This window comes from Scomber japonicus, chromosome 17 (genome assembly GCF_027409825.1).
Source record: "Scomber japonicus isolate fScoJap1 chromosome 17, fScoJap1.pri, whole genome shotgun sequence".
In the NCBI taxonomy this organism is placed as follows: domain Eukaryota; kingdom Metazoa; phylum Chordata; class Actinopteri; order Scombriformes; family Scombridae; genus Scomber; species Scomber japonicus.
In genome coordinates this window covers 7,958,476-7,980,810 of record NC_070594.1, presented here as the reverse complement: position 1 = coordinate 7,980,810, position 22,335 = coordinate 7,958,476, and the positions used below count along the sequence as shown (strand labels likewise).

At 39.0% G+C, this 22,335-nt stretch overlaps 3 protein-coding genes across 3 annotated transcripts; all 3 read left to right on the top strand.

Annotated features, from left to right (window-relative positions):
- The first annotated feature begins 1,009 nt into the window (after positions 1-1,009).
- LOC128377294 (claudin-20-like) lies at positions 1,010-1,846 on the top strand. Its single transcript, XM_053337218.1, has one exon. The coding sequence runs from the start codon at positions 1,010-1,012 to the stop codon at positions 1,844-1,846; it is 837 nt and encodes a 278-aa protein (XP_053193193.1).
- A 6,371-nt stretch (positions 1,847-8,217) lies between these two features.
- Positions 8,218-16,818, top strand: LOC128377520 (interferon-induced protein 44-like). The gene is made up of 6 exons (XM_053337473.1): positions 8,218-8,433; positions 10,575-10,721; positions 10,892-11,063; positions 11,575-11,675; positions 14,760-14,934; positions 16,745-16,818. The coding sequence occupies exons 1-6, from the start codon at positions 8,218-8,220 to the stop codon at positions 16,816-16,818; spliced, it is 885 nt and encodes a 294-aa protein (XP_053193448.1).
- A 149-nt stretch (positions 16,819-16,967) lies between these two features.
- Positions 16,968-21,702, top strand: LOC128377519 (interferon-induced protein 44-like). Its single transcript, XM_053337472.1, has 7 exons — positions 16,968-17,007; positions 17,123-17,156; positions 17,241-17,439; positions 18,586-18,732; positions 18,944-19,115; positions 19,313-19,413; positions 21,508-21,702. The coding sequence occupies exons 1-7, from the start codon at positions 16,968-16,970 to the stop codon at positions 21,700-21,702; spliced, it is 888 nt and encodes a 295-aa protein (XP_053193447.1).
- Positions 21,703-22,335: the final 633 nt, after the last annotated feature.

The following is a 22,335-nucleotide window of genomic DNA, read 5'->3' as shown; positions in this document are numbered from 1 at the left end:
CGCATTTTTTCAGGAGGGTCGTAAAACTCAAGCGAGGTGACAAAAAACCCCAATCTAAGTAGTGTCATTTAAAGAAAACAATAAAAACAATCATTGCCTGGTTTTCAGGTGAACGGCTTCTTTCGTGTGGTCAAAAGGCGAGAAAATGAAGCGTTCGTGCACGTCGTACAACGCCATCAACTCATCTGATAAGAACGCTGCTCTGCGGCTCCTTCAGGAGAGCCGGTGACCTTCAGGTTAGAAAAACCTGTTTCCTGAAACCCACTTTGGTCAGTTTGTATGAAGGTTTTTTATTCTATTCTGAACGAGCTCATACAGTAGGAAAAAAATACAAAAGGACTCCTAGTGCATCTTTTCCAGGACGCAGAATGGGATGAAACTGTATGTACAGTTGCCAAGGAGACAGCAGGCGGAGGGGTAGTTAGAGGCTGTTAACCCACACACCCTGTGTTTTCATTCACACACTCTGCTCTGTCCTCAGGAATCACTTCAGGAGACGCAGCCAGACATTAAAAGCAGGTAAGACTCCAGATTCATACGATTTAACTTTAAAAATCAGGTTTTTTACCCTTTTGTTGAAGGTGTTTAACTCCCTTAAGAGATCAGGATTGAATAAATTAGAAGAAATAACTTAGTTTTTCCTCTTGCAGTGAAAAAGCATCTCAGAAACAATAGAGCCAAGGGATGCTGCAGCTTTAAATGGACATAATTGAGTGTCAATGATCACCACATCAGCTGCAGAGTAACTAATGCAGGCAATCAGCGAGCTCACACATGCTTGCCCTCCTAACACACAAATCTAAAAAAAGGCAAACAAAAGCTCGGCAGCCTCAGCTGTGTGTCCGTCACGCTCCCACGCTCACTTCAATTTTCATTTCTCCTCTGGTTGCAGCCCGCTGGAGCCGGCGCAGAGGAATTATCTGCTGTCAGGACTTGTCCGGGACGCCGCCGCACCAACAGGGACCCGAAGCTGGGACGAGGAGGGAGGGAGGGAGGGGGGGGCTGAGACATGCTGTCCACCGCCATTCAGATCCTGGCGTTCGCCTTGGCACTCCTGGGCGTCCTCGGTGCCACCGTGGCCACTCTGCTACCCAACTGGAAGGTGAGCTCCAACGTCTGGTCCAGCATCATGACCCCCATCTCTCAAATGCAGGGTCTTTGGATGGACTGCGTCTGGTACAGCTCCGGCGTCTTCAGCTGCACCATGAAGAACTCGGTGCTGTCACTGCCGGCGTATCTGCAGACCATGAGGGCCGGCATGGTCCTGTCATGCATCGTGGCATTGTTTGGACTGTGCCTCGCCTCCCTGGGGCTCAAATGCACCCGGTGGGGGGGTAGTCACCGAGCGAAGGGACACACCGCCATGGCTGCAGGGGGTTGCTTCATCCTGGCCAGCGCTCTATGCCTTGTCCCCGCATCTTGGTTCACCAACGAAGTCATCACCACCTTCCTGACCACCGATCTGCCGGACAGCAGCAAATATCAGCCTGGAGGAGCTCTATGCGTCACGTTCATCTCCGCCGGCTTCCTCTTGGCTGGGGGAGTCATTTTTTGTTTGTCGTGTCCAGGAAGAAGAACAACAACAACGGACTACCCTTCCCCGTTTGACCCTAACAGAAGTCTGCCATACGGAGAGGAGCAACGGAGGCGGGAGCCGAAAGCGGAGTGCAAACATTCGAAAAACAGGCTAAACAAAACAGTTAAACTGCAGATGGACGAGGTGAAGCGGGAGAAACCTCCTCAGGAGAAACCGGAACAGGATAAAGAGCAAAAGAGCTACTCGTCTCCTTCCAAACTCCCTCCAAAAGACATCAAGGACAGCTACAGCCTCCAGGAGTACGTTTAATCCTCATGGCTGGCTGAGTGGGGAAATGTGGAGTTTTCAGCTGAGGCTTTTTCTGGCTCATGGGGAAGGGGGAGGTGGGCTGGGGGAGGTGGAATAATTACCAAATGTTGGGAATGACAGATTGTGGATACAGCTGAATGTCTCCGAAAAAAAAGAAAGAGAGAGAGAGAGAGAGAGAGAGAGAGAGAGAGAGAGAGAGAGAGAGGGAGGAAAAAATACACTGCTCCAGCTCCAAATCCTTTAAAAACTGCTGCAGCTTTCTCATACCAAAGAGCTGAACCTGCTGATCATTTTAAAAGAAAATCACAGCTCTGACTGGAACTGAAAAGCCATCATTTTCCAGCTGTGGATGCCGTCTGCCTTCTGAGATTAACTCATGTTCAAACAGAGCCGACCCAAAGCTTTCTGTGGCCGCCGAGCAGGATCTGACTTCCCGACACCAACAACATGCAAACAAAGTGGAAAAGACATTATTATCATTACAAATAGTACAATTACAATCACTTAAAAAGAAAAAAAAGTATCTGGTTAAACTTAGATAATACAGATTTTATATTATTACTGTTTATGTGACAAAGTGTAAAAGAAACAGATTTTAAGATACATGCACTGATTTTGTTGTAGCACTCTTAAAACCTGAGCTCCTTTAGGTACCTCAGTTTAATGTGGCTAAAATATATATTTACTACAAGCTAGAATTAGTCAAAGTAATAAAAAATAAACTATTGTCATACAGTACATCAAACAATTACAAATTCCCAAGTCAAAGAAATACAGCAAAGAATGTTTATCTGGAAATGTAAAAATCCACATTAAGCTTTTTCACCTATCAATATTAAAAGTATATTAAATATTCAATATTGCTTTTAATTAATAGAAATGGCTCAAAATAGACGTCTTTTCAACTTAGATTTAAAACGAAGTCCAAAAATAAGTGGGGTTTAGAAGTGATAAAGTCTTCAGCGCCTTTTTGTAAAAGAAAAATAAGTAACAAAGGCTACAAAAGTGTGAAATTTAAGACTTTCGGCAATTCTGTATTATTTACTGTACATTCAAAAAGTGCAAGAGAAACAGAGTATACTGTAACTTTGAGATACACTCAATGATTTTGTCGTAGCTCAGCTAAAACTTCAAATTTGTTATCTCAGCTTTCAGATCTAATGAAACTACTTACATTTACTGAAAAGGTCATGAGATACAGTCAGAAAGCACAAAAAACCCCAGTAAGTGCACTTTGAGTTTATGATATTTAATGTGGAGGTTTGAGATTTGAATGTTATAAATGAAGTTTTACCTTTATTTATCTTGTTTATTTATATAAACGCTGACATGCTAATGTTTAGCAGGTAAAATGTTTGGTTTAACGTGTTAGCATTTGCTAATTAGCCGTAAACACAAAGTAACACCTGCAGTTTTTGATTCATAAACATTTGACTTGCTGGTTGTGCTAGATGAAAAGTCAGAGAATCACCAAAGTTTGTAGGATCCATCCTCTGAAGACTATGAATGTTTATACCAAATAAAATGACAACCCATCTGATAATTGTCAAGATATTTCACTCTGAGTGGTGAACATGTGCTATTAGCCATGCTGCTAGCAGTGCTAATAATAATAATACATCAGAATAACAATTAATACAGTGTGTCAGTCCACCACCTTATTATTTACCTTTATAATAATAAGTAGAAAACACTATGAAGTAAAAAGAAATTACTTATTTACTAAATTATTAAACAGGTTAGTTAAAAATACAGTGCTGTTGAGTCATACAACAAAATCTTGAAGTGTATCTTAAATTGTGACAAATAATTTGCATTTTCCACTCGTCCATATCCACACTAAGCCGGCTAAATTCTTAAATGCATCTTTCTCTATCTCCGCTTTGGGAAAATAGAGCTTTTTAGAAACTCTGTCATACTGCTGACAAAACATGGAGGCAGTAATGCAGTATTTCATTGGAAGAGGAGGAAGAAGATACAACAATAGTAACAACAATTCATCTTCTTGTCTACTTTGACAGCTTGTTCAGAGTTAAACCTTTCTCTGCTCAAACTGTTGTAACCTACTCTTAACACTGCTGTCGACTACTACTGTTTCTTCTTTGCTGGTTTTCTGTGGTTGACTTGCACATGCCTAGTAAGAGGAGAATTACCTCTTTTAGTATTTTAGTGTGGCTAAATATTTACAGAAACAAGCTGAAACTCCTGCTATGAATGCACATGTAGAATTAAGCCGGTTTAATGTAGACGTGGTTTTATTCACGTCGCCCCCTAGTGGCCAAAGTCACCTCTGTCTGTTTTGGATCAGCTCTGAACTCAGATTTTTTGGGAAACAGAGTGTCGGTGCATGCTGTCAGTGTTTAGATGCTGCTTACAGCTTATAGTTAGTGAATGCTGCTGTACTCAAGACTGTGCCTGAAGCAATAAACACATTGTTAAGCTTTTTAAATTTATCACGTAGATGAAGATTAAGACAACTCCAGATCCAAAGCGTCTGAACTACGGTATCCACTCCGTCTTTTCCTGTCAGTTCAGGGGGGAGGCGAGAGGTGCAACGCAGCATGGAGAGAGGTAATGATGCTCTTTGCTTTCCCATTATCCTCTCACCACGGCTGAATGCACACTGCACGCACACACACACACACACACACACACGCGCACACACACTGCACACACACACACACACACACCCTGTTTCAGCTGTATGAAAAGGACATCCAGTCATTTTCAGAATGTAACTTACAGCCTAATGGAGAATGCAGAATCCACCAGCGCTGTGCATATTTTGTGGGTGTGTGTCCTTTAACCTGAGGTGAGCTGTCAATCACACCTGCCAACGCTTCTTGGAAATAAAAAAAAAAGAAGAGAAGAGAAGGAGAAGAAGGAGAAGAGAAGAAATCGCAGAGCTGAACACCCACACTGCCTCTCAGGAAAACCTGCAACAGCAAAGATTCAGAGGTGAAAAAACAGTCGATTTGTCAGCACTGTGCTGAGATGTCTCTGTCGAACCTGACAGACACATTCAGGCACGAACTACAAATAAGCATGACTCAAGGACAAAACAGGCGTCATCAGATTCATTTGTGTGCTTCTGTGGGTCAATGTTGCTGTTTTTGCTGCTTTTGGACTCAAACTTCACCCCTACGGAAATTAAAAGACATGATTTTGTTTTGTTGACCACTGGACAGTTGTTAAGTGATAAGCAAAGGTTTGAAACACTGTCTGATCACAGAGAACATTTTTTTGAAACCCAAAGCTGACTAGTTTTTCCTTTGAGCTCAATGTGACCAGTAATATACAGGCTAGAATAAATTACAATGATAGAAGAAAAATCTATTCTGGTTATACTACAAATGTCCAGATCCCATATGCAAAGGATTTTTTTTATTTGAAAATGCACATTAAGCTTAAAACTAAAAAATATGTGTCTGTTTTTCACCTATTAATGTGATTTTCAACCATATCTGATCATAAGTTCAAGATCATCAGGTAAAGACTAGCTGACATTTTTCAGTGCTGTAGGTCTACAGCTCAAGAAAATAAGTAACAAGGGCTACAAAAGTAAGAGAAATGTAACCTCTATGTATTACTGTATCAGATGAAATAATGTATGGGGGGTGCTTTTAGCAGAATTAGCCATATTTTTAAATAGCCTGTTACAGGTAACTTGAAGTTCTCTAGATGTCTTATTGACTGTCAGTAGGTCATCTGTCTTTAGCAGTAATTAAAACTGACTATAAAAGTAGTTTTGATCTGAATTCTTCATCTGAGCTCTTTATTCAGTTTCTAGTGATCAAAGAATATGAGCAGCAGGTTATCTGACAACATTAATAACATTAATAATAAAGGCTAATGTGATGTGTTCTGACCAAATGCAAACAAACATTTGTGCATAGCATGATTACATAATGTCAATGCAAAGATGCGAGTTGACGCAAACTGGCGCCAGTCGGTGCGATATAGAGGCAAATATTTATCCGCAAAAATGCTTCAATGGTGTATCCATTGCTGTCTAGCTTACAGATAATGTATTATATATATTTTGACTGTTTGGGGCAAAAACACACAAATAATTCTGCAGCAAATTTCATAATTAATGCAACAGGAAAATTAACTTCCCATGTGGTCTGAGCAGCACAGTTGAAGATAAAACAAAAAAATGCAAAGTCAAAAGACGTGGCAATAGTCACGCTGAAACTCTACAGGTCATTGTTTGGTTTCTGTTATTGTTGGCTGGTTTCTGAGGTTTAATTTGTTGGCATTTTTTTCATTGGACACAATTTACTCCATATAAATACCATTACATCACTGTTCAATAATGAAAAGTAAACTGTTTAAAAGGGTGAAGATCATATTTTCAATTTCTGATTTGTTTTTTTGGAGCTAAACTCTCTTTGTTCATCTTTAAGATCAGAATGTAATTAATCCAGACCAGCTGAGAAACATCTGGATTCATGTTATCATTTTTTTCTGTAAACAAATAAAACTTAAATGAAAACTTCACTCAGCTTCGTTTTTGTTTTTGAATGTTTTCTCGTTGGCTTCTTGAATCTAGAAGTTCAAAACGGTGTCCCTGAATGCTCAACACAATGCAACACATGCAAAGAGATGATCTGCTAATAATCTGCTAATTTGGGATGTTTGTGTTTTCCGTATTTGCTTGTGTTCACATATTCTACATATTTTCAGCTCTATATTTATATTCTGGGGCTCCACTCAAATATCTTGATTCAAAAATCATCCAAACAACGTCAAACTTGGCACTACACTTACTCGTGCCCGTAGCAAGACACCTGTCACGTTTGAAATCAATCGGATGAACGGTTCGAGAGATATGCGAATAACAGACAGACAGACAGATGTTCCTGTCATTTATAGATAGATAGATAGATAGATAGATAGATAGACGGACAGATAGACAGATAGATAGATAGATAGATAGATAGACGGACAGATGGACAGATAGATAGATAGATAGATATCACCAGCTAACAACATGGTAACCAGCCCTAGATCATGAGGGGTTTAAAGGGGTGTCAGAGAATTACCTTGCCAGTATAATTTTAAGCGAGGAGATCTATAGACAGTCAAACATGTCACTTATTTCAGGTTCTTAGCTGCTTGCTTTTCATGGTTGTAAATAGAAGAAGAAGGCAGGAAAGTGAAGGGATAGTCACAGAGAGAGAGAGAGAGCTATAAACTGCAAACAGCTGTTTTTATGCACCTACCACTGCTAATTTTTATGGAGATTTGTTCATAAATTCAAAAAAATATTTAGCACTCTGCTAGTGTTAGACATTTGCATGATTAAATCACTTTTATTTTACTTCTGTGTAGTTAGTGTTGTCTCAAATCAAACAACGCACCTACCGGAAATGACGATAAGCTAGTTAGCAAGTTAGCAAGTTAACGTTACCATTCGGGTTATTGTTCATGGTACCAAATCAGTACTGCTGCTAAATTAACCCCAAAAAAACCTACTGATGGCTAATATCTGACAACAGTATAGTGGTGCTTAGTGCAAATACATGTATAATTCTGTTACATATCCAAGATGGCGACCACTGAGGGCAAGAAGTGTGCATAGTTCCACACTAAGCTATTGACGGTTTTGAGTGCACCATCAGGGTACTTCCATACTTCTCATTTATGACCTCAAAATATTAAGTGTAAGTAAGTGGTGCTATCACCTGCAGCATGCCAAGCCTCTTTCTGTTTTATTGAAAATAAATCCCACTGTTTGTGAGATTGTGAGTATGTTTAGATCCGCAAGAGAGCACTTAAAAAAAAAGACAAAACTTCTTGATGAAAATGAAATTGAATGTGCAGTTTGTGGTCTGAGGAGGCGGAGGTGAACGTGTCTTCTATCATGTGTGAGACGGGGGGATAATTCAACATGTTAACCACTGTACTGACATTACAGGAAACTACATGAGTTACTGTGCTTAGTCTGTGGCTCACATTCAGTCTTTCACTTTGTTCCAGTAATACAACAACAGCTCAGGTACAAACTTATAGCTTATAGCTAAATCTATACAGTATATTTCTTTCAAAGATGAGTTTAAAAATCTTTTTGTAACTATTTTACTCTCCAGCTATGGGAGGACAAAATGCTAAATCACCAGAGCCGCCCGCACGTAAGACTATTTTTGATAATTTTACAATTTAAAAGAAAATTGCTCATTGCTGCATAATGAATGTATTTCTTCATAATATTTTGTCTTTTGTGAACATGTGTCCTGTATTTATCAGTTCTTGACAAACCATGGAGAGAAATAAACTGGAAGTGAGTGTTTCTGAACCTTCACTGCACAAATGAACTCTGTTAAATTGAACTTCAGTCGATACTAAAGTATAACAATAATATAACAATGTCGCCTTTTCTGAGCAGTGACAAACAGAGCGCTCTGCAGCATGTGAAGGACTACAAACCTCACATTGAAGGTCGGCAGCTCAGGATTCTTCTTCATGGACCATCTGGAGCTGGAAAGTCCAGTTTCATCAACTCTCTTCAAAGTGTCTTACAAGGCAGAATGTCCACACTGGCCTTGGCGGCGAACATCTCTCATGACTCTTTCACCAAAGAGGTATGAGGCAAGTTTGATTGTGTGAGAAAGTAAGAAAACCTTTCAAATGTAGTATGTAATATAAAAACGTTGCAAACCTTAATGAAACTCGACTGAGCCTCTTGGCCCCTTATTATAACACTGATAATAATAATAGTATTAATAACAATAATAAGATATATTTGTAACACTTTAATTATTTAATCTATCTACTATAGGAAGGAATCTCTGCCTGTATATGTGTGTGTCTGTATGTTTGTCCTTCATGTATCTCTTGAAATGTTTATCTGATCAATTCCACACTTGGCAGATGCATTGCTGGGGGAAAAAAGGGAGATCTGTGTCAAATGTGACACCCTGCCATGAGAGGGGACGACATCTCTCTTTATTTGATAATGTTCAAAGTTAGTGTGCAAAAAGTGACAGAGATACAGGCTGGAAAGCTTGATAAGAGAAAAATCTAGCCAATAGGAGCAGAGACAGTTTGATTGGCAGCAGAATCAACCAATGGAAGACTGTAAACTACTTCTATAGTTCAACCTCAGTTTGGTCTCACTGGTGAAGTCTCTGTCTGGATTAAAACCAATTGGTTTATTAAATCCTTATTGCTTTAATTGATGTGTTTGTCAACTGAAACATATGCATGTGCTTCTTGAGAAATAATAAGCAATCATTTGTTCCAAACAGGCACATTTTGAACAGGCACTAATTATTACAGTCAGTAAAATGAACATCATATGCAATACAACAATAGGACAATCCAGCAATACAGCAATTATTCAGAAAGGTGAGGCTATAAAAATGTGTCTCAGTGACAGTGCTGCTATGAATAAAATGTTAAAGGCCGACAGGATGTTCTGAGTGCTGCAGCAGCTACAGAGAGGCTCTGACTTCCTATTCATAAACTGAACGTCTTTAACCATTACAAAGCATAAAATTAGACACCTCATCTGTAGACTCCCAGTAACAGGTACAAGTGCATCTGTGGCTAAGGTCTGGTCAAGGTCTACTGCTCTGTTAAAAAGACAGAGAAACCAGCTTCAGATCGAGCCATTTCATGCTCAGGTTACTCGTGACTGTCTGAATCTCCATACTGACGCTTTGTTCATGGTGTGAAAATGAAAGGGACTATTTTGTGATAGCAGATTTGTCATTTGACGTGTGATGGAAAAGTGGGTGGTGGTGGTGGTGGTGGGGGTGTCAATATTGCTTATTCAAAAATTCTGTTTTGGCAACATTTAACAAACCCCATTTCTCATGGGCCCACATGTGGCCTCAGCACATTATTGTATCTGTCTTCAGATAGCAGTTTGGGTATTTTTGTGATTGCACAGGAGTTTACTGTCTGACTGGAAACAGATCTGTAAAAATCTAAAAAATAAATTCATCAGCACGACCCATCTTTTAATAGACCAGTACATAAGCTAGCTCTTTTCATGATATTTAAAAAGGTCTTAAATATGTGCTTTGTTTTCATGTGCCCCTTTTTAAATGTGAACACCCTGATCTGTCAAGAACATCATTTGACTCCCATGTACGCTGAGTGTGAATGATGGAAGTGGCAATAAAACTGATTCTGATTCTGAGATCTACAAACATGGCTCAAATGTTCTTGTCTTCGCTGAACACCACTGTAAACACCCGTAAGATCACAAAAATACTTGCAAAGTCAGTTTTGTCTTCCTCCCTTCTTTCTGTGGTAACTGAACAAGGTTTAGAGCGTATAAAGGACCAGTGTGCAGTATTTAGTGGCATCTAACTGTGAGCTTGCAGATTCTCATGTGAGAAGGACTGCTCACTTGGATGCAAAGGTCCATGAAAGGTCCTCTCTTCTGTTTGGTTAATGCAACTTAACAAACTCCGTGGACCTGGTCCCTATGCAGATATAAAAGGCTCATAACAAAAACATGATGAAAACATACTTATGAATATTATATTCCATTTCTGTCAGTACATCCCACTAAATATATATACACAACCGTGATTTAAATCCTAAAAATGTGAACTGACAAAACTAAACTCACTAATCAGTTTGTGTTAACATAACTAATATAATAAACTAATCTAATACTGTTTACTAAATGGTATCTTGGTATTGATGTATCTATTCTTGCTCTCTAGTGATCACAATAACTTCTCTTTTCTCCATTTGTGGTTGACAGTACACAACCTACAAGATTGAAAAGGAAAACCCAAACACCTTTTACCCTTTTGTCTTCAGTGACACCATGGGCCTATCTGAATACAAAGGTGTCCTTGTGGACGACGTCAAACTGGCTTTGAATGGACATGTGAAGGACGATTACAGGGTAGTTACTGCAAACACTGGAGACATTTATTAGTAATATTAAGATTATTTGGAATTACAGAAGTCATTTTGGGCACACTTTGTCATTCAAGTAAATGGAATATATTTATTATAGTTGATTATACATCTTGCAGCTGTCATCATTTAAGTTCATTTAACTTTGTTTTTCAGTTCAATCCTGAACATAAGTTGTCAGAAGGCGACCAATACTACAACACAGAAGTAAATCCCAACGATAAAGTTCATGTCCTGGTTTGTGTCATTCCTGCCAACACAGCAGGTCAAATAAAAGGTGAAGTTATAAGGAGAGTTCTGGAAATCAGGGACGTAGCCAGAGAACTAGGTGAGAACACAAATGAATGTGGTTGTTCTTTTCTACATATGAGATCATACTTCAAAACCATCTTAAATCTTAATGTGCAACCAACCATTTTAAACACTGTGGGCCCCATCTTGCGGTCGGCGCACAGCTGATGGTCGGCGTGGTGCATGTGTCTTTGTTAGTTTCCCCAGTGCAGTTATCATTTTCTCGCCCTGCGCCCACGTTGTCTAAATAGCAAATGCACTTGCACCAGTCTGTGCTTATGGGCATGTAGGAAAGCGATTGCGCTACTGACCAAAAAAAAACAGGTCTAAAGTCTGCCTGGCGCAGTGACCATTTTTCCACTGTAGCAAAAATGGATTGGACACGCCCCAAAGGTACTTGAGCCACGCACTTCACGCCATGCGCTATAGATCATTAAAATTAGGCCCTTAATGTTTGATTTCAAATTCCTTCATCACAACAGCAGCTGTAGTCAGTTTAAATTTGTCGGTTTTGGGACTCATTAGTTTTCTGTCTGTTGTCTTGGCAGGGATTCCTCAAATCGCTGTTATCACCAAAATTGATCAGGCCTGTCCTGAGATCAGAGAAGATTTAAAGAACGTCTACAGATCTGTCTACCTGAAGGAGAAGGTACATTACATTCAATTTTACAAAAGAATTTTGGTACCGTTAGATAACCAAAATTACATCGTCAACAAATTTGAAGTTGAAATTTAAAGGATCATTCTGGTGATTTTCTATATTTCATATGTTTATATGTCAAAACATTTGATGTTTGGATCCAAACCAACAATGAACTGATCTAGTAACAAGTGCTGTGTGTATCTATCCAAAGTCTGATGTATTTTATTCCTCTTTGCCGTAGACCTCAGTTGCTGTCCAAAAATGATTAATAACACATCAATGAGCTCCATAGCTGCATTAAGTGACATGTTCCTTCATAATGAAGACAATGGGAGCTGTAGTTTATCTATAGAGAGTAGAGAGCACGACTAACCATGTGCGAGAACACAGTTCTGTTTACAGCTTCACTAGTTTGTTGTACTACATTTAACAACCTGCAGATTTTCACTCTCTGGAAAGACTAGGGCTGAACGATTTAAGAAATTAGAAAAGATCTAATTGCAATTTTTCTGGCAGATATTGCGATTTCGATTTTATTTATGATTTCCTTCAAATCAAGCTTCAGTGCAATATTCAGAATGTACAGTAACATTAAAACATTAAACGCTATTACTCTAATGCAAGGATAAGAACTAAAGACCAATGGCAGTTATTACAAATGAAGAACTAAAAGAGTACTTAAAAAAAGTATTGTAAAAAATCCTTAATTGTGTTAATTAAAAAAAAAAAGTTAAATAGAATACAAAACAATTCCAAACAAACTAAACAATGTTAAACAAGTAATAAGAAAAACAAAATTCAACAATTCCAATAAAGGAAAAAAGGATCTTGCCCAACAGTCAAGTAGGTAGGTCAAGGTCAGTCTTTTATGGCTCAAGAGAGCTAGCTTATCAACATCTATAGCAGCAGTTAAGGTACTTTATTCAACCCTACTGTATACAGTGTTGGGGAGTAACGAATTACATGTAACAACGTTATGTAATTTAATTACAAAATTTACATAATTGTAATCCGTTACATTACTGTAAGAAAATGTGTAATTAAATTACAGTTGCTTTTGTAAATTTCCATGATTACATTTTTAGTTACATTTGAAAAATCGCCGCAAAAGCTATCAAATAGTTTTTTCATATCAACCTTTCAAAGCCGCAAGTTGGATCTTGTGATTGGCTGTTTCTGGTCATGTGCCAGTCAGGCTCAGCAACATGTCAGAGGCACAGAAGAATACGTTCCTGTGTTAGAAACATACAGACATCCCATCTCCCGCATATTGATAGCAGCTCCCTGACGGCCGCAAATAAAACACAATCTCCCGGAATGTGGAGCGAGTGAGCAGAGTGCACACTAGAGAGTGTCTGCGTGTGTGTATTTGTGTCTGTAAATGCAGCGCGTGTGAGAGCAAAGCGTCCTTATAGCTCTCTGTTGCTGCTTATTAGACCGACACCGATCGCACCCTTCCCCCGGACCGACACCAAGTGTAACACCCCCCCCCCCCGGAACGAGACTCCCTTAAATGAGTTTTTGCAGGTCGACGTCTGCAAACACCACTTCATACAGAAAGCAGACAAGGGCCCTAACATTGTAGTACAATGCAAAGAGTGTTTGCCAGCGGTGAAGGTAAACAGTAACACTATCAGGTCTTAAAATGTGAAAATGGTTAACAGTCGAGAGCATTCATTCATTAAGATAAATAAAGAAAAGTAATCAAAATGTAATCAAATGTAATTAGTTACATTACTTTGAGAAAGTAATTGAAATAGTTACACTACTATTACATTTTCAACAGGGTAACTTGTAATTGTAACCAACTACATTTCCAAAGTAATCTTCCCAACACTGACTGTATATTAAGAAACCTGGACTATCTTTTTAAGTGAATTTGACAAGTAATGGTAATAAAATAAAACTCAAATATCTTTTTTTAAACAAAGGCTGACACCACAACTCAGGGTGAATTTCAGAACAAATAAAATCCCAAAAGTACTTAATCAACAATAATACCCGCTTCCCTGACATCTTTACATCACTCTTTACAATTTTTTGTCAAGAAAACCAGCATTTACACTCTGCGTACAGCTGTGGGATGGCAACCTGGTTGAAGTAGGTGCGGGAGGGAATCATATATCTTCTGTCCAGCGTGCAGAGGAGGTTTTTAAATCTCACGGTGACATCTCCCGGTGTCTCCGCTGCTCTTATCATACGGAGTTACACTGGCAAAAGGTGCTGTAATTGTAGTCTGTTTGCTACAGTGGGCCTGAGTATCATTTTCACCAGACTTTTTCGTCCTGCACTCGTCATGCAAATGCTTGTGTTGATTTTTCAAGTGCCGGTACAAATTGGTTGTGTTTCCGCTGGATGTTGCAATTTTAGCGCGACAGGTTTTGCACAGTACCTGTTTCAGGTGCACGTCTGCAGCCTCAAACCCGAAACACTCCCAAATAACCTACGTGCTGGTTTTCTTGGGGATTAAATCCCTTAACTCCGCTTCTGGTCCAGCTGAAGCTCTGAATAATTATAATCAAGGAGCCGGTTAATACTGATTGGTTAGCGTGACAGGTCCAGGAGTAGCATGCCGCTTCTGATTGGTGAGCTTGGCAGGATGGTAGGGAGACGGCATGTATGTGTAAAATAGTTGACACAATAGATCCTGGGTCAGTCAGGAGCGCTGCAAAAACTGCAGCTTTGGCGATCACATGATCGCGTTGTCTGAAATCGCAATTTCGATCAGAAAAACGATAGATCGTTCAGCCCTTAGAAAGACGCATGTTATATGGCAGATGACACTGAGCATGTGCAGGAATGCACAACTTCTTGACTTTGTATAACGATTCGGTAAACAATTTTAGTAATTTGTGGACAACAACCGAGAGGAATAAGATGTATCAGGCCTTGGCTGCACACAAACTACTGGTTAGCAGATTATTAATCGTCATTCATATTCTTTGAAATGTCTGATAGATCGATTATATCTGAATATTTTCTCTGCCCAAATAATTCAATATTGGTCCATATTATTTGAATGGTGCAGTGAGCTCAAAACCCCTGGGTCTTTTTGTTACCTCTGATATGTGATTTTTTTTTTAAACATAGATGGAGCAGTTTAGTGTTGATGTGGGCATCCCCATGAACTGCATCTTTCCTGTGAAAAACTACTCTGAAGAAATCACCTTCAATGATGACATTGACTCACTGATCCTCAGCATGCTGAGTCTTATCATTGACTTTGGAGAAGAATACATGAACCACAAATTCAGTCAGCCAGAAGGTTCACCCTGATATGCTTAAAGACATTATAAAAAGTTTGTATGTAAAGTCTGGTTGTGTAACGTTAGCATTAGCTGAGTGACAGTGTAGTAAACTTCACGACCATTTCACAAAAGGTAATTATTTAGTCATTCAATCCAAAAATGCTTGCAGTCGCTTCTTTTTTAAAGACTACACATTAACTCTCGAGTGTGCGCTCTATAAAACTGTTCGGCTGCTGTGCTGCTCTCACAGTTTGTTTTGAGGACATTGCCTTTGATGCAGCGCGCAGGTCTAAAATAGATAGCAAGATAGCAGAGTTCCCTGGAACAACAGCTATGAAGATATCATTAAAACCTCTTTAAAAAGCAGTTTCAGTACTATGACGTGGTATAAAACCAGACTACAACTTATCATAAATGCCATGGTTATCTAAAAATGATTGCAATTGAATACAAACTCCTCCTCCTAAACTTTAGACAGAAAGGGCGGTTTAGAAATTGGCCTGAAATGATAGAAAACAGAAGAGTCACATTTTGTGAGGATGAGAGCATGTTTAGATCAGCAACAGATCAGTTCAGACAAAGGTCAAAACTTCTTGATGAACATAAATTGAATGTGCAGTTTGTGGTCTGAAGAGGATGAGGTGAACGTGTCTTCTATCATGTGTGAGACGGGGGGATAATTCAACATGTTAACCACTGTACTGACATAACAGGAAACTACATGAGTTACTGGGTTTAGTCTGAGGCTCACATTCACTCTTTTACTTTGTTCCAGTAAGACGACAACAGCACAGGTACGAACACTTATCCTCAAATGAGGGATTTATAAATTATATTTTCCAGTGATTGTTAAACTGGTTTGTTTGTTTTAAATATTAGTATCATGCTGATTAGTATATAATATATATAATATTAATATCATACTGAGTAGAAAAACCAAACAAAATATGGTCATTGAAAGAGCATGACAAAATGAAGCGTATTTTTTATTTTGATTGATCATTTTTGATTGTAATTTACTTTGATTTCATTAATTTAGAGTTTTTATCACTAAATTTCTCTAACAAATATAGTTAGATAATAAATCCTTTTGATGTGTTTTGTGAATGTGTACCATCATTTTTTATGGTTTGAATCAGCTGAATCTGCAGCTGCATTGTTTTTTAATAACATGTCTTTTTATATCTCATTTGCACTGTAAGTTACACAAAACAAATAAAATAAGTCAATTTAGTTACAGAAGGTCCTAATTTGCTGTTGCTGCATGTTGGTGATATTATTATATGTCATTTGTTTTTTAAATTTAAATGTAAATTAATTTTAAATTAGCACTGTGTAAAGTAGCACTGCCTCACAGCAAGACGGTCCTGGGTTCGATATCCAGCTGAGACAGAGCCTTTCTGTGTTGTTGCCAGGCGGGGAGTTCAGTAACTTAGAGCTGCTGATTTTATATGTGATGATAAAGCAGGGTATGCATTAGGGCGTGGCTACGTCCTGATTGACAGGTTGATTGACCAATGTCCTCGAGATCCAGCCCTCGCAACCATAGCAACCTCCGCCTCATGCCCATATAAGTAGAATCCATGTTTTTATTTTTCCCAGCATGCACCTGAAATTTTCAAGATGGCGCTGCCTAGATTCAAAACTATTGGCTTCCGAGCAGCAGTCCACAAGCCAATGGGTAACGTCACGGATGTTACGTCCATTTCTTTTATACAGTCTATGGTTGTTGCATGTTCTCTGCGTACTTGCATGGGTTTACTCCGGGTGCTCCGGTTTCCTCCCATTGTCAAAAAAACATGTGTGATGGGTTAATTCTTCTCTCAGTGCCCGTTACAAAGGCATTGACAGATCTGGAGTTGGTCCCTGGGTGCTACACAGTGGCTGCCCACTGCTCCTAGTACTTGAGCTAAATGCAGAGACTGAATTTCACAGTACAACTGTATGTGTGACAAATAAAGTATCTTTAGCTTTATAGCAAAATCTATACAGTATATTTCTTTCAAAGATGAGTTTAAAAATCTTTTTATGACTGTTTTACTCTCCAGCTATGGGAGGACAAAATGCTAAATCACCAGAGCCGCCTCCACGTAAGACTGGTTTTGATCATTTTACAATTTAAAAGAAAATTGCTCATTGCTGCATGATGAATGTATTTCTTCATAATCTTTTGTCTTTTGTGAACATGTGTCCTGTATTTATCAGTTCTCGACAAACCATGGAGAGAAATAAACTGGAAGTGAGTGTGTCTGAACCTTCACTGCACAAATGTTGTTAAATTGAACTTTTGTTTATACTGTAATCTAACATAATGTCTCTTTAGCAGTGACAAACAGATCGATCTGAAGCATGTGAATGACTACAAACCTCACATTGAAGGTCGGCAGCTCAGGATTCTTCTTCATGGACCATCTGGAGCCGGAAAATCCAGTTTCATCAACTCTGTTAAAAGTGTCTTACAAGGCAGAATGTGCGCACTGGCCTTGGCGGATAACACCTTTAAGGACTGTTTCACCAAAGCGGTAAGAAGCAAGTTTGACTGTGTTGCTAAAGTAAGAAAACCTCTCAAATGTAGTATCATGTAATATAAAAACTATGCTTCCCGAGAAATAATCGGTAACTGGCCTGTTCTTAACAGGCACGTTTTGAGGTACTGCATAAGTTTCTTACAGTCAGTAAATTGAACAGGGAAATCAAACTGCATCATATGCAACACATCAATAGGACAATTCAGCATTGCAGCTATTATTCAGAAAGGTGAGTCAATAAAAAAAAAGTGTCATAGTGACAGTGCTGCTACAAATAAAATGTTTAAGTCCGACAGGGTGACGCTCTGACTGCTGCAGCAGCTACAGAGAGGCAGCTGAGCACAAGCAGTGGATGGTCTGAAGGCCACATGAAAGAAAACATTTTTTACACATTTTTATTGAGGGCAGACTTACTCTTCCACACTTCAGATCGAGCTATTTAAACGTCTATTACTCAGATCTGAGTCTGAACACTACCAACACAGAATGAAGAAGTGCTTTGTGGTGAGAAACTGAACGGGTGATAGTAGAATAATGATTTTATGCGAGATGGAAAAGTACAATTCAAGAAATGAAACTAATGCTGAAAGTGACAAAAAATATTATCAGTTCTACATATATATATATACATATATATATTCATAATGTGTGTGTGCATGTATATGCGCGAAAATGACAACAGGTGCAGACAGCAGTATTTAAATGAGGGTTTTATGTGTCTTAATGGAGAGTTTGGACAAGCAGAAAGCTGCAAGCACGAATGAAACCTGATCACATGGAATTAGAGGATCTAGTGGAAGAGGTTAACAAATATATTTTTTAGTTTGTAACAAAGCAATATTACTGTAAAAACGCTATATCGGAGAGTATTTGTGTTTGAGTTATTGTGCCTCCATCTCCTCCTCTCCACAGTAACAGCAGGTTAATACCTGCCCTTCAAAAGGTATTATGTATAGATTCAGTTACCGTCACCTAAAAATTTACTTTAAAAAACTAACAAAACTAAACTGTCTAATCAGTGTGTGGAAAAACATAACTAATCTAATACTGTTTACTAAATGGTATCTAGGTATTGATGTTGTCTATTCTCGCTCTCTAGCGATCACAATAACTTCTCTTTTCTCTGTTTGTTGTTGACAGTACACAACCTACAAGATCGAAAAAGGAAACCGAAGCACCTTTTACCCTTTTGTCTTCAATGACATCATGGGCCTATCCAAAGACAAAGGTGTCCTTGTGGACGACGTCAAACTGGCTTTAAACGGACGTGTCAAGGAAGATTACAGGGTATTTACTGCAAATACTGGAGACATAAATCTGTATAATTAACAAGATTATTTTGAATCGCAGTACCAGTCAAAAGTTCACACACACTTTTCTCATTCAAGTAAATGGAAAAGTGTGTCCAAACTTTTGACTGGTACTGTATATATTTATTATATTTGATTGTACATCTTGCAGCTGTCATCATTTAGGTTGATTTAACTTTGTTTTTCAGTTCAATCCTGAACATAAGTTATCAGAAGGCGACCCATACTACAACACAACAGTAAATCCCAATGATAAAGTGCATGTCCTGGTTTGTGTCATGCCTGCCAACACAACAAATCAAATGATAGAAGAGGTTATAAAGAAGACTCGGGAAATCAGGAAAGCAACCAGTGAACTAGGTGAGAGCGCAAATCAATGTGGTTGTTCTCTTCTACATATAAGATCATACTTTTTAACTCTTAATGTGGTACTAAACAATTTAAACACCTCCTGTATGTTTGATTTGAATTTTCTTCATCACAGAGAACAGCAGCTGTAGTCAGTTTAAATTTGTCAGTTTTGGGACTCATTAGTTTTCTGTCTGTTGTCTTGGCAGGGATTCCTCAATTGGCCATCATCACCAGAATTGATATGGCCTGTCCTGACATCAAAGAAGACTTAAAGAACGTCTACAAGTCTGTCTACCTGAAGGAGAAGGTATATTACATTTTAAAAACAATATGATAGTGTTAGATAACCAAAATTACCTTCTCAACATTGTGAGTTTCACAGTAAACTGCCATAACTTTAAAGGATCATTCTTGCAATTTTGTATATTTTTCTCATTGTCAACAAATTTCATGTTTGGATCCAATCAAACAATGAACTGATGTACTAACAAGTATTGTGTGTGAATATCCAAAACCTGACATTTTATTCCTCTGTGCTGTAGACATCAGTTGTTTTCCAAAAACTATTAATACCTGGATGAAAGTTCTCTGTCGCTACGATGTATTTCTGTCAATTAAACTGCCAAAAAGCCATATATGCGAGTCAGTTCCCAAATATCAACAATTTGTTAAAATGGTGTTGGAAGCCAGCAGACCATTACTGCATCTAATTACTGAATTAAGTTGTGACAACTCTTCGCCCATAGACTGTATAAAAGAAATGAAATTGAAACCATTGGTTTGTGGACTGCTGCTTGGAAGCCAATGGTTTCGAATCTAGGCAGCGCCATCTTGAAAATTTCAAGTGAATGCTGGGAAAAATAAAAACACGGATTCTACTTTTATGGGCATGAGGTGGGGCCATGGGCAGAGTGGGGAGGTTGCTATGGTTGCGAGGGCTCGATCTCAAGGACATTGGTCAATCAACCTGTCAATCACGACGTAGCCCCGCCCTAATGCATACCCTGCTTTATCGTCAAATATAAAGTCAGGGAGGCCAAAATGTCCCAAATGAACATCATACTGCATTGAAGAAGGCTTTAAACTAGCGATTGAGACCATAAACACATTTGGAAAACGTTTACTGAGGTTAGAAATCAAGTGAGAAGTTGGTGAATTCTCCATTGACTTGTATAGAGACGGTCGCCCCCTGGTGGCCTTTTGCTAGAATGCAGCTCTAAGTTACTTCCACATTGGCCTCATTTCAGAGGACCAGAACTCCCCACCTGTTTTCACCACTGTCTCTGTGTCTGCAGATGGCTCAGCTCCGCCCCCGATAAGACAGAAGAGAGGAGCAGCTAATGTTAGCCTCTGTTGCTATTTGCTGTCATCACGTCGCTCTCCTCTGCTCTCAGATGGGGCTTTTCCATCATACAGCATACAGCACTACTGGGCTCGACTCGACTCTACTCGGTTTTGGTCCCAGGCTCGTTGTTTTACATTACTCCATAGTACCTCCTCAACGTGGACGGGGTCTCCATAGCACGGCTGCGCTAAACTGCAGTGAGTTCATTTTATATGTGACACAAACACATAAACAATGGAGGACATGGAGGCGATGGTGTACTTGCTGCTGTGTCTGTGGCTTTTTGTCACACACAAAGCAATAGAGAGCTTAAACGCTGTAATGCTGTTGCTGGCATTTAAAATTAATTGTTTGACGTCACATTTTAGTATTGGCTCGACTCGCTTGGAACTTGCCTGAGCAGGTACCAAAAAAGTACCAGGTACCAGGTACTATCGCCAATGGTTACGCAAAAAAACCCCAGATGTAATGGAAATGTCCCAAGAGAGTCTGTTCACAGCAGGAATGCTCCTACTTTATTCATCATTGCTGTTCTGTATAAAAGGTCCGGACACTGAATGGGGGGACAGAGTTGCTCCGTCAGTAAGTGACTACAGGACGCTGTTGTGTTAGCTGTGGTCAAGCGAGCTAGAGACTGAATGAAGTGAGGGAGTGCTGCCAGTGAATCAGATCATTAAAATGCTCCTCAAACCTCTGAATCTGATCATCAGCGTACTATTTAAAAGCAATGTAATGGTTCAATGTAAGAAAGCAAAGGCTTGATGAGATATCTTTTTTATGGCTAACCCTTCATAATGAAGACAATGACAACTGTATTTTGTCTCTAGAGAGTAGTTCCTTGTAAGACAGACACCACTAACCATGTGCGGGAACACAGTTCTGTTTACAGCTTTGCTAGTTTGTTGTACAACAGAGAGGAATAAGATATATCAGGCTCTGGATGCACACAAAATACATGTTAGTCAATCATTAATCACCAGCCACTGATTTGAATGGTGCAGTGGCCACAAAAGCCCTGGGTTACTTTAAAGGTGTGATTTTTAAAATTTTATGTAGATGGAGCAGTTCAGTGCAGATGTGGGCATCCCAATGAACTGCATCTTCCCCGTGAAAAACTACTCTGAAGAAATCGACTTGAAAGATGACGTTGACTCACTGGTCCTGAACACACTGAGACACATCATCGACTTCGGAGAAGACTTCATGAACCACAAAATGAAAGTGCCTGAAGGTTCACACAGATATGCTTGAAGACAGCATAAAAAAGGCTGCATGTCATCATAATTACGCTATTAGCCAGCAAGATTTTAAACAGAATCTTCATTATTTTGTTACTTTTTGCTTATTTGTATGCAATTTTATTCACTGTGTTAAGACTATTACATAATATATTATAGTCTTAATATATTAAGACTGATAAGTGTCTCCATCTTCATGTTTTGCCTGAACATTGCTGAAACTGACGGGACTATTTATTCATTTCTGTTTCCAAACATACCCAATATGTCAGACTGAATTTGAAGGAAATGCTGAATATCAAGAATATTTCCATTTGATGTAGTGTTGTGTTTCAACAGTTTACATAAATAATAAATCTGCTTTTTGAAACTATTCCACAAATGTGATGATTAATACCATTAAAATGTAGTTTTAAAGTGACATCTGAAGGTCAAACTGTTGAGGATCATTTTTCCAGTTTTCATCCTTTACCAGGTGACAGAAACATTCATTTCATAGTTCAATAGGAAAGCCTTCTAAAGGACTCCACTATCCACTCCCTACTTTAGGTCGCTAGGTCCAAGTACTGGACAATAGACCTCAGCCAAGAATCATCTACGCTGACCACATTTAACACCAGTAACGGCAGCTATTGGTTCAAGAGTC